Source organism: Lethenteron reissneri, chromosome 67 (genome assembly GCF_015708825.2).
Source record: "Lethenteron reissneri isolate LAM-NWPU_2019-01 chromosome 67, ASM1570882v1, whole genome shotgun sequence".
Lineage (NCBI taxonomy): Eukaryota > Metazoa > Chordata > Hyperoartia > Petromyzontiformes > Petromyzontidae > Lethenteron > Lethenteron reissneri.
The window spans coordinates 2,855,952-2,873,025 of record NC_083845.1 but is presented as its reverse complement, the minus strand read 5'-3'; the positions used below and the strand labels follow the sequence as shown (position 1 = coordinate 2,873,025).

General features: G+C 56.4%; 1 protein-coding gene across 1 annotated transcript in view; it reads right to left on the bottom strand.

Moving 5' to 3' along the window:
• The window catches only part of LOC133360101 (uncharacterized), a 59,692-nt gene that overhangs the window by 13,031 nt on the left and 29,587 nt on the right, over positions 1-17,074 (bottom strand). Inside the window, exons 3-15 of the mRNA XM_061578688.1 lie at positions 14,192-14,242; positions 12,440-12,498; positions 11,509-11,603; positions 10,594-10,662; positions 7,848-7,908; positions 7,145-7,235; positions 6,215-6,282; positions 5,968-6,049; positions 5,463-5,619; positions 4,611-4,842; positions 4,042-4,084; positions 2,955-3,176; positions 232-275 (exon numbers count right to left, since the gene is read on the bottom strand). Coding sequence (XP_061434672.1) covers positions 232-275; positions 2,955-3,176; positions 4,042-4,084; positions 4,611-4,842; positions 5,463-5,619; positions 5,968-6,049; positions 6,215-6,282; positions 7,145-7,235; positions 7,848-7,908; positions 10,594-10,662; positions 11,509-11,603; positions 12,440-12,498; positions 14,192-14,242 — 1,274 coding nt within the window. The remainder of the gene's footprint in view (positions 1-231; positions 276-2,954; positions 3,177-4,041; positions 4,085-4,610; positions 4,843-5,462; positions 5,620-5,967; positions 6,050-6,214; positions 6,283-7,144; positions 7,236-7,847; positions 7,909-10,593; positions 10,663-11,508; positions 11,604-12,439; positions 12,499-14,191; positions 14,243-17,074) is intronic.

The window sequence follows — 17,074 nt, the reverse complement described above, 5'->3', positions numbered from 1 at the left end:
CTGCTAATACTGCTACTACTGCTGTTATCACGACTGCTGCTACTACTGCTACTGCTTCTACTACTACTGATGTTACTAACTGCTGCTTCTACGATTACTACTGATGTTACTAATACTGCTGCTTCTAGGACTACTACTGCTACTACTACGACTGATGTTACTAATACTGCTGCTTCTATGACTACTACTGCTACTACCGCTGCTGCAACAGGAATGTAAGCGAGTACTTACGGGCTCGTGACCTCCGACGGAATAGCGGCGATCCGTCTTGACCCCTACGAAGACAAGAACACAACAACCGGACGTGAGCACGCAGCTAATACTGCTGCTGCTACTACTACCATACGTGAGCACGCAGCTAATACTGCTGCTGCTACTACTACCGCACGTGAGCACGCAGCTAATACTGCTGCTGCTGCTACTACCGCACGTGAGCACGCAGCTAATACTGCTGCTGCTACTACTACCGCACGTGAGCACGTAGCTAATACTGCTGCTGCTGCTACTACTACCACACGTGAGCACGCAGCTAATACTGCTGCTGCTACTACTACCGCACGTGAGCACGCAGCAGCCGCACGTGAACAAAACGACGACGCACACCCCGACGCACACCCCGACGCACACCCGCAGCGCGTGAGCAGAAACGAGCAGGCGGCTAGGGCGGTGCAAGCGGCCACCAAAATACAGAGACCCCCGCCGGCGTGGGCGGATGTCTCCGTTGCCTCTCGGCGGGGGCGGCTCGCCGCGCCGCGCCGCTCAGGGGCGGTGTGGCACGGAGTTGCGGTTGCGGGCTTTGGGGAGCCCACGCCACGACACCACTCTCCCGTCGGTTACAATGGGCCACCTGGAAAGTTTTTTTTATATATATGCATTATAAAAATAGATACAAATAAATGCTTACCCGTGAAAAATCACGATTGACTAATAACGTTTTTTAGTTTTTTAAACGAAAATCGAACGCGCGAATTATTCCGCACGTGCACAGAGCAACGGACAAACCCCCCCACGCTCTTTGCTCACGGAGGCAGCCGGCAAGGATTGTCACTCAACGTGAGACCCGAGCTGTAGATGTTTTACAAAGCTTGCCTTCCGTCCGCATATTCCACTCAACTCAACACACTACAACAGCAACAGCAACAACAATCATGATTATTATTCGCACTTGCAAGGCACTTTAACAAATGTCTCAAAATGCCACGAATCGCCCGTATTTGCGGCCCGCCCGACACGCCGCCGTGCCGTTCCACTCCCATCGGCCGGTACTTTCGCAGCGGAACATCGCCGGAATCCGTCCACGTGGTGGGTCCAAGTGTGCTGTCGCGAGCGAGCAACCGAGTGAGCAATCGATCGAGTGACGGAGCGACTGAGCGACCGAGCAACCAAATGAGCGAGCGAGCGAGCAACCGAGTGAGCAATCGATCGAGTGACGGAGCGACTGAGCGACCGAGCAACCAAATGAGCGAGCGAGCGAGCAACCGAGTGAGCAATCGATCGAGTGACGGAGCGACTGAGCGACCGAGCAACCAAATGAGTGAGCGAGCGAGCAACCGAGTGAGCAATCGATCGAGTGACGGAGCGACTGAGCGACCGAGCAACCAAATGAGCGAGCGAGCGAGCAACCGAGTGAGCAATCGATCGAGTGACGGAGCGACTGAGCGACCGAGCAACCAAATGAGCGAGCGAGCGAGCAACCGAGTGAGCAATCGATCGAGTGACGGAGCGACTGAGCGACCGAGCAACCAAATGAGCGAGCGAGCGAGCGACCGAGTGAGCAATCGATCGAGTGACGGAGCGACTGAGCGACCGAGCAACCAAATGAGCGAGCGAGCGAGCAACCGAGTGAGCAATCGATCGAGTGACGGAGCGACTGAGCGACCGAGCAACCAAATGAGCGAGCGAGCGAGCAACCGAGTGAGCAATCGATCGAGTGACGGAGCGACTGAGCGACCGAGCAACCAAATGAGCGAGCGAGCGAGCGACCGAGTGAGCGAGCGACCGAACGTGCGAGCAATCGATCGACTGAGCGAGCGACCGAACGTGCAAGCGAGCAATCGATTGAGTGACGGAGCGACCGAGCGACCAAATGAGCGAGCGAGCAACCGAGCGTACAGGCGAGCGACTGAGTGACCAACCGACCGAGCGAGCGAGCGACTGACTGAGCAAGGCAGCGAGGGGGAGCGGCGCTGACCGTGGGTGAGAAGGAGCCGCCTTGTGGAGGCTACACTCTGTGGCAGCGATCGAGAAACTTCGCGCTCCATTTGCCGCGGGGAGAAATGTGCATTAGCGGCGTGCCCGAGACGTGCCACGCTTTGTCCCGGCTGTGCGCACGAGGATTGTGCTTATCAAAAGATAAAAAAAAATCTATATATATAATTGCCGAGTTCATTTCGTATTGTCCCGTTTCTTTATTGCAAGCCAACCGTGCTAAATCGGAGGTGCGGGGGGAAGGTCAACAAACTAAAGACAGCGGACCCCCGGTGATTGATCTGCTGCCAGAACTGCTGCTGCTGTTGCCGCATCCGGGATCCATCCTCCGAGTGTCCGAGCGAGGTTACGCAACGGACTTGGCACGGCATCGTGCCCCGGTGGGGTTCCAAGTTGGGATGAGCGGAGTCTCTTTCGCAGCAACAGTGTTGGCCCAAGTCTGCCGGTCGGGAATAATGCTGCCGATGTGCGTCGAATCTCAATTGAGTAAAACATAATTTTTTGACATTTTTGGACTTTGGGCAAAATATTTACCGCAATGACGATGGCCCGCGGTAATAACCGGGGTGGCCTTCTGGATTCGAACCGTGATCCTCAGTGCTTAGTGCCTATTTGGTTGTTGGCAATGGGTGTCAACGAAACTGCTACCATCACGGATCCTCGCCCGGTACTAAGAAATAAACAACAACAACAAAAACTATCAAATCACCCCCCCCCCCACCGCCGCCCCCCAGAACTCAACCAACCTCTCTCCATGACGGGACGTGCGGCCTGCGGTGGGCGACGCACGCCGTGGGGGGGCGGCCCCCCACCACGAGCGTCGCTGGAGGCGCAGCACCCCGATCTGGAGCAGCAGCAACACGACGACGACGATGAGGACGCCGCCGTTGACGACGACGCCGACGATGACGCGGATGGAGAGCGTGGGCACGAGGCCGCCCCCTCCCGCGACCTCTCCGCAGCGCCGGCTGTTCGGGGGGGGGGGAGGGGGGAGGGGGGGTTCGCGATCAGTTCCCATGGCGTGGCCCTCAGCTGGGTACGGAGGCGCAGCCCCTGCAAGTGCCGGCTCACGCCCACCCCGCGGAAAATGTATCTGCGGAGCGCCGAGATGCGGGTCGCGAGGAGCCCGAAGCGTGCCGAATCCGGAGCGAGCCGCTGGATGGCGCCGCTTCGCCGGGCGTCACTTGGTCTACTCTTCCACGGTGGCCGAAATGTCTTGCAAGAGGCGGGAGTGCCTGGTCGTCACCTCGTCACCACGTGACTCACTGCTGCGAAACCGTTTAGACCACCGGGTCGACAGGGGCGGTGGATTTACGTCCATTGCAATGGTACCAATCGGGCCTCGCAGCAAATATGCGTCCGAGTTCGATTCTCGAATTGGGAAACCTTTCCGCGTGGAGTTTGTGTGTTCTACCCTCGCTCTGCAGAGTGCGAGTGCGTGTGCCTACCGGTCCTGGGCCTCCCCTAGGCTGCCTCAGCCTCAAATGCTGCCAACAAAGATGACGAGACATGGTGCCGGCCACCCACCCCCTCGTGTGCCGTGCCGACCTTCATAGGTGCTGCTCGCTATCACTGCTTGTCGTGGCTACGCGGGGGGGATCTTAGTTCGCCCGGATATCTACGCTCTCCCCCTATTCCGCATGGGGGTTCCTCCGGGCGCTCCGGTATTCCTCCAGTCGCGAAATAAACAAAGTACTCAATTGTGATTGCGCACAATTGAGCAGCAGCCTCGCTCTCCCGCTGTGAAACCGTGGCAGGACCCTCCTCGAAGAGAGTCCTGAGACTCTCCCGGCTGAGCCACGTGTCACGACAAAGGCACGCTGAGAACATTACCTCTGCGTTGAAGCTGTGTGGTGGACGCCACGGCCCTGGTCAGCTGTCGAAGTACAAAAGGAAATTATTCATGGAGAGGCCACGACGCAGCAAGAGTGACGGCGACAGACCAAAAGATGCATCCAGCCACTTGTCAATCCACTGCTGGATTAAGGAACTCCCAACACCCCCCACCCCCATCCCCCCACCAAGGCTGCATCAGCCGTGGTGGTTATTTGAACGCCACTTCGCCCACGCTGGCCACCACGTGTTGACGACAGACACGGTGCGGGGGGAGGGAACCCAGTCGGTGCGGACGCCGCTCGCCGCCGACGTTACCCGCGAGCGGCTATCGAACCCGATTAATAAATATTTCATCAAAAGTGGCGTGGATCGCTTTCCCGCAGCCACGCCCCCCCTCTCCACCCCCGCTGGTGTGACGCTGAATGCAGCAGTACATTGGCAGCGTTTGTTCATCGGCCGTGTCGGGTGGCGGGGTGGATGAGGGTGTTACGACACAGATCCTAACGTACGCGACCTGCCCAGAAGTTCGATTCTTCAGAACCGTGACTACAACGAGCGGCATTTACCCCTGAGGCCGGGAAGTATTCCTTTGGTATGACGCCTTTGCCCGGCTCCCTTTTCCCCGCGGGAGCTTCGTTCTCCTTTCCCGCTGTTCGGCTCCGGCGACCTCTAACCCCGGAGGTCCTGTCGCAGCCAGGTGCATGCTGGGAGGATGGCTGCAGTGCGTTGTCCGTGGCGACCGGCCGCCCCCAGCCAGTGCACCGCTCCACCCCCAGCACCACGTTGTGCGGGCAGTAACTGCAAGAGAGGAAGCGTTGCATGGATAGGTGTACCTCTTACTCTAGTGGTAGTGCCTTACGCCAGTAATTATGTTTGTGGCACTGCTGCTGCTGCTGCTGCTGCGTCGTTGGCGGTGGTGCACAGGCACAGTCAACAATAACAACCCAACGCGTCCATCAATAACACCGTGCATGTGCGTGGCTGTAAAAGGAAAAACATACAACAGTCGACGTTTCTCCAACGGCCCTTCTTCATAGAACATCAGTGCAGCGGGTAAATATCCACAGACAGAAACGCGTTTGCATTGATAGGCAGGTACAATATTTGCAGGCACGCACTCCAGTGTAGGTGAATTAACTACGTGAGAGGTAAGTAGATATACAACGTTGGGGGGATGCTTGGGGAGGCTTTTCTCCAGCGGTGGTGTTACCTGAGTCGTGGGTGGGGTTCCCTGAGCAGTGGGCAGGGCTAACTGAGCAGTAGGCGGGGTTCCCTGAGCAGTGGGCGGGGCTGTGTAAGAGTGGAGCTGCCGGCTCAAAAAACCGTCGTGGCACTTGGGCACAAGTGCGTGCGTGTGTGCGTGTGTATGTGTGCGCGTATGCTCGCGTGTGCACGTGCGTGCTCTCTCCGCTGCTCACTGGATGGAGAAGGCGAGCTCCTCGCAGCTCCACGTGGACACGGGCCGCCCGTTCAGCTCCAAAATGGCGTCCAGCGGCCGCAGGCCCGCACTCTCGGCCGGGCTCCCTGCACCGCGGGGAGCACCAACGCTGACGTCATCGTTCGATCGCGCTGCCTCTTTACACACGACAACAACGATGGGGTAACCCCTCCACAGCCCCCCCAATCCCGCCCCCCCCACCGACCCCTCCATCGACCGAGCAATCACGCGATGATGATGCTCCCGCCCCCCCTCTCTCTACGTCGCTCTGTGTCAGGGCCGTCGCCCGAGAAGTCGCCTCTATTCCCTTAAGGCCGCGGTGCTGTCGGCGAACGCGATGGGGGCCCGGGTGCTGGCGGGCGAGTGGGCGTCGGCCAAGTTAAGAGTAGGTGGGGGCTAAGGGCGGGAGGGGATGCCAGCTCACCGAGCGTGGGCCCGTGTGCGCGTGTCCCTGTTGAGCCTTCGCAGACAGGGCTCGCACTTGCCTGAGTCGACGCTTTGAACGCGCACGGGATCCTTGCCGTGGATCGTGAATCCAAAACCCTCAGCTCCGCGCGAAACCATGACCTTGGACAAAAGAACAAGTCAGGGAAGGAATCGTATGCAGATTTCCGTGCCGCCTACCCAGCGCACCGTGACAGCGGGGACGTAGCCGCATATAAAAGATGCCGTGAATTCACGCGCGTCAGAACTTTGCGGCGATAGCCGGTGCGCTCGCCTGCACGCACTCACCTTCACCGTGTGCTGGCCACAGGAAGAGACGTTCGCTGATGCCGGCCATGAACTTTGCCCGAGCCTGTCTGGAATCGTAAACATCAGATTCATTCAAACAGATGGCTGCCGCAGCCGCTGCTGCTGCAACCGCATTGGCAGCACAATGAATGACAAATCAACTCAAACAAAGCAGAATACATTCAGTTTTCTCCGGGATCTCTGCTTTCCATCCATAGCAACATCGGTCAGTAGGTCCCTATGTAAGTCTTTGGGTCTCTATGTGAGTCGATGGGTCTCTATTTGAATATATGGGTCTCTAGGTGAGTCTATGGGTCTCTGTGTGAGTCTATGGTTCTCTATCTGAGTCTATGAGATTCTGTGTGAGTCTATGGGTCTTTGTGTGAGTTTATGGGTTTATATGGGAGTCAATGGGTCTCTATGTGAGTCTATGGGTCTTTATGTGAGTCTATGGGTCTCTATGCGAGTATATGGGTCTCTATGTGAGTCTATGGGACTCTATATGAGTCTATGGGTATGTGTGAATCTATGGGTCTCTGTGTGAGTCTATGGGTCTCTGTGTAAGTCTATGGGTCTCTATGTGAGTCTATGGGTCTCTGTGTGAGTCTATGGGTCTCTATGTGAGTCTATGGGGCTCTGTATGAGGGTATGGGTCTCTGTATGAGTCTATGGGGCTCTGTATGAGGGTATGGGTCTCTGTGTGCGTCTATGGGTATGTGTGAGTCTATGGGTCTCTGTGCAAGTCCTTAGTGACCGGCCTGAGACCATAAACTCACTGTCACCAGAGAACCCGGTTTAACCACAGGCAGCGACCAAAACCCAGAGTGAAACCGGGCCTCTCCGCCGTGCCGGTCCACGTCTCTGACCCCTAAGCCAACCGGGGTCCACGTCCAGCTCCGCCGTCCATGTTTTTTTTAACGACATCCTCACCTCTGTGGTTCCTGGAGCGCCGCGTGGCAACCTTGAGGTGCTTGGTGCGGCCCAGCTCTTCGGCCAGCAAGTAGTACCAGCCACTCACGTCCTACGGCATGGCGGCAGTGGGGGGGGAGCAGTGGGGGACAGCGGTGGTGATTGTGGAGGGTGGAGGATATTGGTCGGTGGGTGATGTCTCGTGAGGTGAGAGGGTGGTGGTTGAAGTGCGTGGATGGTGGGATGATTTTTGGGTGGTGGTAGTGGTGGTGGTTGGGTGATTCTGGTGGATTGATGGTTGAGTAGCAGTGGTGATGAAGTTTGGGCGGGTGTGTGAGGGGCGAGGTGATGCTGGGTGGGTGGTGGTGATGGTGTTCTGGTGGGTGGGTGTCTGGGTAGGTTTGTTTTTGTGGTTGGTGGTGGTGTTAAGGTCGGTGGGTGTGTGGATAGGGTGGTGATGGTGGTGGTGGTCCGTGGTGGAGGTGATGGTGTTTGGGTTGGTGGGTAAGTGCATGCATCGAAAGGTGATGCTGGTGATAATTTCGGAGATGGTGGTGGTGATGGTGGTGCTGAGCCAATCCTCTAGCAACAGCTTGACCTCGCCACTCTCCAATAAGCGAGTTTTAGAGGGGGGTGCCTCAAGACTCCAACTGCTACAACGTGGCCAGACCCACGCGATGAAGGCGAGCGAAACGTGCGATGCACCCCCAGTGCCCATGAGTACCTTGGCCGCCATCATCAGCGAACGGACGCCAAAGCTCATGCATCCCAGCAGCTCGCTGTGCCTGCGACAGCAAACGGGCACCGCTGAACGCTCCGGATTCACTCCACTCCCCTCCATGCTCTCTCCTGCCTCCCCCTCTCATCTCACTCCACTCCCCTCCACGCACTCTCCTGCATCCACTCTCCAGCCTCCATGCACTCTCCTGCCTCTCCCCTCTCATCTCACTCCACGCTCTCTCCTGCCTCTCCCCTCTCATCTCACTCCACTCCCCTCCACGCTCTCTCCTGCCTATACCCTCTTTTCTCACTCTACTCCCCTCCACGCACTATCCTGCCTTTCCCCTCTCAGCTCACTCTACTCCCCTCCACGCCCTCTCCTGCCTCTCCCCTCTTATCTCACTCCACTCCCCTCCACACACTCTCCTACCTCTCCCCTCTCATCTCACTCTACTCCCCTCCACACACTCTCCTGCCTCTACCCTCTCATCTCACTCTACTCCCCTCCATGCACTCTCCTGTCTCTCCCCTCTAATCTCACTCTACTCCCCTCCACGCACTCTCCTGCCTCTCCCCTCTCATCTCACTCTACTCCCCTCCACGCACTCTCCTGCCTCTCCCCTCTCATCTCACTCTACTCCCCTCCACGCACTCTCCTGCCTCTCCCCTCTCATCTCACTCTACTCCCCTCCACGCACTCTCCTACCTCTCCCCTCTCATCTCACTCTACTACCCTCCACACACTCTCTTACCTCTCCCATCTCATCTCACTCTACTCCCCTCCACGCACTCTCCTACCACTCCCCTCTCATCTCACTCTACTACCCTCCACGCTCTCTCCTGCCTCTCCCCTCTCATCTCACTCTACTCCCCTCCACGCACTCTCCTGCCTCTCCCCTCTCATCTCACTCTACTCCCCTCCACGCACTCTCCTGCCTCTCCCCTCTCATCTCACTCCACTCCCCTCCACGCACTCTCCTGCCTCTCCCCTCTCATCTCACTCTACTCCCCTCCACGCACTCTCCTGCCTCTCCCCTCTCATCTCACTCTACTACCCTCCACACACTCTCTTACCTCTCCCCTCTCATCTCACTCTACTCCCCTCCATGCACTCTCCTACCTCTCCCCTCTCATCTCACTCTACTACCCTCCACGCTCTCTCCTGCCTCTCCCCTGTTATCTCACTCTACTCCCCTCCACGCACTCTCCTACCTCTCCCCTCTCATCTCACTCCACTCCCCTCCACGCACTCTCCTGCCTCTCCCCTCTCATCTCACTCTACTCCCCTCCACGCACTCTCCTGCCTCTCCCCTCTCATCTCACTCTACTCCCCTCCACGCACTCTCCTGCCTCTCCCCTCTCATCTCACTCTACTCCCCTCCACGCACTCTCCTGCTTCTCCCTCTCATGTTACTCTACTCCCCTCCACACACTCTCCTGCCTCTCTCCTGTCTTCTCACTCTACTCCCCTCCACGCACTCTCCTGCCTCTCCCCTCTCATCTCACTCTACTCCCCTCCACGCACTCTCCTGCCTCTCCCCTCTCATCTCACTTCACTCCCCTCCACACACTCTCCTGCCTCTCCCCTCATCTCACTCTACTCCCCCTCCACGCACTCTCCTGCCTCTCCCCTCTCATCTCACTCTACTCCCCTCCACGCACTCTCCTGCCTCTCCCCTCTCATCTCACTCTACTCCCCTCCACGCACTCTCCTGCCTCTCCCCGCTCATCTCACTTCACTCCCCTCCACACACTCTCCTGCCTCTCCCCTTATCTCACTCTACTCCCCCTCCACGCACTCTCCTGCCTCTCCCCTCTCATCTCACTCTACTCCCCTCCACGCACTCTCCTGCCTCTCCCCTCTCATCTCACTCTACTCCCCTCCACACACTCTCCTGCCTCTCCCCTCTCATCTCACTCCACTCCCCTCCACACACTCTCCTGCCTCTCCCCTCTCATCTCACTCCACTCCCCTCCACACACTCTCCTGCCTCTCCCCTCTCATCTCACTCCACTCCCCTCCACACACTCTCCTGCCTCTCCCCTCTCATCTCACTCCACTCCCCCTCCACGCACTCTCCTGCCTCTCCCCTCTCATCTCACTCTACTCCCCCTCCACGCACTCTCCTGCCTCTCCCCTCTCATCTCACTTCACTCCCCTCCACACACTCTCCTGCCTCTCCCCTCATCTCACTCTACTCCCTCTCCACGCACTCTCCTGCCTCTCCCCTCTCATCTCACTCTACTCCCCTCCACGCACTCTCCTGCCTCTCCCCTCTCATCTCACTCTACTCCCCTCCACACACTCTCCTACCTCTCCCCTCTCATCTCACTCTACTCCCCTCCACGCACTCTCCTGCCTCTCCCCTCTCATCTCACTCTACTCCCCTCCACACACTCTCCTACCTCTCCCCTCTCATCTCACTCTACTCCCCTCCACGCACTCTCCTGCCTCTCCCCTCTCATCTCACTCTACTCCCCTCCACGCACTCTCCTACCTCTCCCCTCTCATCTCACTCTACTCCCCTCCACGCACTCTCCTGCCTCTCCCCTCTCATCTCACTCTACTCCCCTCCACGCACTCTCCTGCCTCTCCCCTCTCATCTCACTCTACTCCCCACCACGCACTCTCCTACCTCTCCCCTCTCATCTCACTCTCCTCCCCTCCACGCACTCTCCTGCCTCTCACCTCTCATCTCACTCCACTCCCCCTCCACATGCTCTCCTTGCTCGCTGTGACTGGGACTCACCGGCTTTGCCGATCGAAGCTCCACACGCCAATGAGTAGCCTCTTGTTTTCATCTTCTGCCTGCAGAACGCTGCGTGCGGGAAGATAAATCATCATTAATCTCCATCCCCCTCCTGCCTCTCCGCGAGGCCACGTGTGTGCCACGCGGGGTCACGACGGCTCCCGTCAAGGTCACCCAGCACGATAGAGATGTTGAGTGTAAAGTTTCGATGCCATTAAGCAAATCCCCTAGTGGTGATGCTGCTGCGTTGGCAGGGGTGCACAAGCGCAGTTAGCAATACTGCTCAACGTGTTCCACGTCAATACACACTTTGACTTTAATGGGGGAACAAAAAATACATATATAAAATGGGTGATATCTCAGACGATGGCTCTTCTTCTTTTATAGTGCCATGAAGAAGGACCATTGCCCGAAGCGTCGGCTATTATATATACTTCCATTGAAGGCTATGCATTGTTACTGACAGATGCGTTGAGTGTTTTTTGCGGCACTCTCTGAGTGACATGCCGAGAGGGAAGGAAGAAATCCCGGCGCTTGGTGGATTCAGCCTTTCAGGCGCAGGCATTGATGTGACAGGGTGGGTGTGCATCTCCCCTCCCTCCGTGATGACGTCCCCGCGACGTCACCGCGCGTCGAGGCGACGTCGTCACGGAGGGAGGAGGCTCCGACAGTAACGTCGTTATTGTTGTAGTTGTTATCATTATCGTTACCGTCACGAATTCAACACTTTTCACAGACAAAAGGCCCGCGGCTAACAATGTGGCCAAGCCCGTGCATTTGCTCGATTTTGTCTTCCCTGCTATTATCGATCCAGGTGAGAGCCTCGTTTAATCGACGCAGCCAATAGCGTCGCTTTGAATGTGACCACAGCGCGCGGAGAAGAGGGGGCGGTGGTGTTTGGGGTCGGCGATTTACAAGGCGAGGTGCTCGTGGAAGACCGGGCCCTTGCAGTCGGGCACCATCCTCGTTCTGCAACGCTGCTTCCGCTCCAGGTCTGGCACCAGCGCCAACTAAAATGGGGGGTGGGGGGGGAGAAAGAGGTGGAGGGGGGGGGTGCGAGGGGTAGTGACCGTCAGAGTCGCGAGAGGTGACTCAGCCCGGAGTGCAGCGAGCGTCACGGTTTTAGCCCCAGCGGGCCGCCCTGGTAAACGTCGCGGCTGGCATTCATCACGACCGCCACCGCGCCGCCTGCCACTCCACGGCGGAGGTTGAGAGATCCCCGTCGCATCGTTCGAGCTGACTCCGTGAGCGGAGGGCGTCGCGGCGGCACTGGAAGTGCAGTGCCGTCCGTCCGTCTGATCGCGAGCACCGGCTCAACACGAGGGGGGCGTAGGATTCACACCCCCCCCCCCCACCCCCGACCTTCATCTCCGGCGGTTGGGTTGTCACGATTCATGGCCCCAGCTTGCTTCAATCGTTTAAATATCGTCTCCCACCGCCTGCCCGTGTTCCCGTAGGCGTTAGTACCGTTGTTCACCCCATCTCTATCTCCATAAGGATCGAGCCTCCCATAAACCACGTGACTTCCATGTGTCCCCGCCCCCACTCTGAACCCCTCCCACCCTCACCACCCGCTGGAAAAACAAACTCCTCCCCCTCCTCCCTCTCCTGCCCCTCCTCCTCTTCCTATTCCCCCTCCTCCCCCGCCAACCAACTCCGCCCCCGCCATCCTCATCCATCCCCCTCCTATTCCTCCTCCCCCTGCTCCTCCTGATGCAGCCCCTCCCTCCTCCCACTCCAGTTTCACCATTCCTTTTCCGTCCTGTCCCTCTGATCTCCCGTTCATCCCCTGCTCCCTTCCAGCAACTGATTTGCGAAGGGCCGATAATAATGATAATAATGGTACCTTGACGTATGAGTTGCAGGTCTGGAACTCCTTTCCCACCAGCCCCTTGGCTTCCATGACTGAGTCACACACAAAGACAAAGATCACCCGTATAGCCTTTGACAGACTGTTGGGGCAAGTGCTGTTAGCGAGCACCTACGAAAGACCAGAACGGCACACGAGGGGGTGGGTGGCCAGCACCACGCCCGACCGCCTTTGTCTCCCCAGTGGCGATGTTTACACACATCACACCAGGTACTCATTTAAGGCCGAGTCGACCTAGGGGAGGCCCATGACCGGTTCTGTGAGCGGGAATCGAACTCGGGCCGCCGGGTTCCTAGCACGGCGTAGCGCTAACCACTGCGCCACCGCTCCCCATCGCACAGACACCGCCGTAAACGTACAACGCATTCATCCGAAGTCCACGTCAACATCGACTCAACTGCAAGCCAGAATCAAACCCAGGCGGCCAGATTTGTAGCGCTCGCGCGCTAACCGCTGCACCACTCTCCCGGGTCACTTTGTTTTTGTATAAGCCGTTGTTGCGGAGCAGACGTCCAAAGGCCCCAAAACGCCAAGGGACTAGCAACAAACAGCACTCTTATTAGAGTCGCACTCGGTAAGAGTGTAACACACATCTTGAATTGTGGTTATTATTATTATTTAACAAGAGGTTGTGAATGAGAGGCGAGGGTGACGATGATTATGATGGGAGGAGGGAATTCCAGAGTGCGGCAGTGTGAGGGAAGGAGCAGAGAGAGAGAGAGGTGAGGTGACCAGCGGGGTGGTGAGTGGGCGGGGGGGTGAGTGACTGTGCGAGTGGCTGAGTGAGTTGTGACCTGTGGTATGGTGAGTGGGCGGGGGGGGTGAGTGACTGTGCGAGTGGCTGAGTGAGTTGTGACCTGCGGTATAGTGAGTGGGCGGGGGGATGAGTGACTGTGCGAGTGGCTGAGTGAGTTGTGACCTGCGGTGTGGTGAGTGGGAGGGGTGGTGAGTGACTGTGCGAGTGGCTGAGTGAGTTGTGACCTGTGGTGTGGTGAGTGGGAGGGGTGGTGAGTGACTGTGCGAGTGGCTGAGTGAGTTGTGACCTGTGGTGTGGTGAGTGTGGAGGGGGGGTGAGTGACTGTGCGAGTGGCTGAGTGAGTTGTGACCTGCAGTATGGTGAGTGGGCGGGGGGGTGAGTGACTGTGCGAGTGGCTGAGTGAGTTGTGACCTGTGGTGTGGTGAGTGGGAGGGGGGGTGAGTGACTGTGCGAGTGGCTGAGTGAGTTGTGACCTGTGGTGTGGTGAGTGGGAGGGGGGGTGAGTGACTGTGCGAGTGGCTGAGTGAGTTGTGACCTGTGGTGTGGTGAGTGGGAGGAGGGGTGAGTGACTGTGCGAGTGGCTGAGTGAGTTGTGACCTGTGGTGTGGTGAGTGGGCGGGGGGGTGAGTGACTGTGCGAGTGGCTGAGTGAGTTGTGACCTGCGGTGTGGTGAGTGTGGAGGTGAGTGAATGAGTGAGTGGATGAGTGAATGGGTGAATGACTCTGAATGTGTGAGTCGGTGAGTGGATGAGTGAGTGAGTGTGTCGTTGTGACCTGCAGTGGTGGTGGTTGACTACAGCGGTGGTGGTGGTTGACCAGTGGTGATGGTGGTTGATTACAGCGGTGGTGATTAATCACGGTGGTGAGTGTGCTGGTGGTTGTGGTTGACCACAGAGGTGACGGTGGAGCCGCTGCTGGCTGAAGGTCTCCCGCTGGAGGTGGACGCTGCCCGGGGTGGGGGCTGCACTCACCGTGGACGCTGAGCGACGTCTCCTCCACATCGATGGAGAGCTTCAGTTGACCTGCAACGCATCGCACACCCAGGGCTCTCCTCTCAAACCGCTCGTTGTTTTTATTCAACCCCCACCCCCCCCCCCCCCCCCCCATAGTTTAAAACAAAGACAAAACCCCTCCACCCCCTCTCCCCCGTATAGCCTCAACAGACTGTCGGGGCAAGTGCCGTTCGCGAGGAGCAGCGCCCTGTGACGGTCGGCGCCGTGGCACACGAGGGGGCCGGGTGGGTGGCCACCACCACGCCCGGCCGCCTTTGTCTCCCCAGTGGCCATGTTTACTACACACCGTACCGGGTACGGTATTCATTTTGAGGCTGAGTCGACCTGGGGGAGGCCCATAACCGGTTCAGATAATCGTCACCGGTGTTGGCCGCGAGCAGGAATCGAACCCGGGTCGTGAGGTTCGCAGCGCAGCGAGGCGCTAACCGCTCCACCGCCGCTCCCCGCTCGGTTTAAACCGGGCACGCTCGCACTCGCACGCAAAGTGACCGCGATTTGGTCAAGGACATCCCAAACGCTGCAAAAATGGCATGCGACAGTAGCAACAGCGGCAGCAGCAACAGCAGCAACAGCAGCAACAGCAGCAACAGCAGCAGTGGCAGCAGCAGCAACAGCAGCAACAGCAGCAGCAGCAGCAGCAACAACAGCAGTGGCAGCAACAGCATCAGCAGCGGCAGCAGCAGCGGCAACAGAAGCGGCAACAGCAGCGGCAGCAGCAGCGGCAGCAGCTGCAGCAGCGGCAGCGGCAACAGCAGCAGCAGTGGCAGCAGCAGCAGTGGCAGCAGCAGCAGGGGTAGCAGTGTCAACAGCAGCAGCAGCAACAGCAGCAACAGCAGCAGCAGTAGCAGCAGCGGCAGTGGCAACAGCCTTGAGACTCTGCAAGACGATCCTGGATGGTCGCCATCGTCATTGTCATCACTGCTATTGTCATTGTCATCACTGCTATTGTCATTGTCATCACTGCTATCGTCATTGTCATCACTGCTATTGTCATTGTCATCACTGCTATTGTCATTGTCATCACTGCTATTGTCATTGTCATCACTGCTATTGTCATTGTCGTCACTGCTATTGTCATTGTCGTCACTGCTATTGTCATTGTCATCACTGATGTTGTCATTGTCATCACTGCTATTGTCATTGTCATGACTGCTATTGTCGTTGTCATCACTGCTATTGTCATTGTCATCACTGCTATTGTCATTGTCGTCACTGCTATTGTCATTGTCATCACTGCTATTGTCATTGTCATCACTGCTATTGTCATTGTCATCACTCCTATTGTCGTTGTCATCACTGCTATTGTCATTGTCATCACTGCTATTGTCGTTGTCATCACTGCTATTGTCATTGTCGTCACTGCTATTGTCATTGTCATCACTGATGTTGTCATTGTCATCACTGCTATTGTCGTTGTCGTCACTGATGTTGTCATTGTCATCACTGCTATTGTCATTGTCGTCACTGCTATTGTCATTGGCATCACTGCTATTGTCATTGTCATCACTGCTATTGTCGTTGTCATCACTGCTATTGTCATTGTCGTCACTGATGTTGTCATTGTCATCACTGCTATTGTCGTTGTCATCACTGATGTTGTCATTGTCATCACTGCTATTGTCATTGTCGTCACTGCTATTGTCGTTGTCATCACTGCTATTGTCATTGTCGTCACTGCTATTGTCATTGTCATCACTGATGTTGTCATTGTCGTCACTGCTATTGTCATTGTCATCACTGCTATTGTCATTGTCGTCACTGCTATTGTCGTTGTCATCACTGCTATTGTCATTGTCATCACTGCTATTGTCATTGTCATCACTGCTATTGTAATTGTCATCACTGCTATTGTCGTTGTCGTCACTGCTATTGTCGTTGTCATCACTGCTATTGTCGTTGTCATCACTGCTATTGTCATTGTTATCACTGCTATTGTCATTGTCGTCACTGCTATTGTCGTTGTCATCACTGCTATTGTCATTGTCATCACTGCTATTGTCATTGTCATCACTGCTATTGTCATTGTCATCACTGCTATTGTCATTGTCATCACTGCTATTGTCATTGTCATCACTGCTATTGTCATTGTCATCACTGCTATTGTCATTGTCATCACTGCTATTGTCATTGTCATCACTGCTATTGTCATTGTCGTCACTGCTATTGTCATCACTGCTATTGTCATTGTCATCACTGCTATTGTCATTGTCGTCACTGCTATTGTCATTGTCGTCACTGCTATTGTCATTGTCGTCACTGCTATTGTCATTGTCATCACTGCTATTGTCATTGTCATCACTGCTATTGTCATGGTCATCACTACTATTGTCATTGTCACCACTGATATTTAAAGGTAGCCAGCCACGCTGATATTATCAGCTGAGACGACAATTGTCCCCGACCGCCGTCTTTTCGAAACGGAAGTGGCTTTGCGTTTTTATTGTCGAGGGATAGAGAGAGAAACGTGAAACGTCTGACAATGGCCGAGTTCTCCGGAGAGGCTTCGGCTCTGATGATGCAATTAGAACTCATAACTTTTATTTATTTATTTCAGGGACGCCACGGTAGTGAGATGTTAACTACCTCGCCTGATATACAGGAGGTCGTGGGTTCGATCACGACCCTGACGCCTGCTGCTGTATATTTGGAGTTTGCATGTCTCTCTCTCATCATCATCATCACGGTGGCTAGGAGATGTTAACTACCTCGCCTGGTATACAGGAGGTCGTGGGTTCGATCACGACCCTGACGCCTGCTGTATATTTGGAGTTTGTGTTCTCTCTCCCTCTCTCTAATCATCATCACGGTGGCTGAGATGTTAACTACCTCACCTGGTGTACA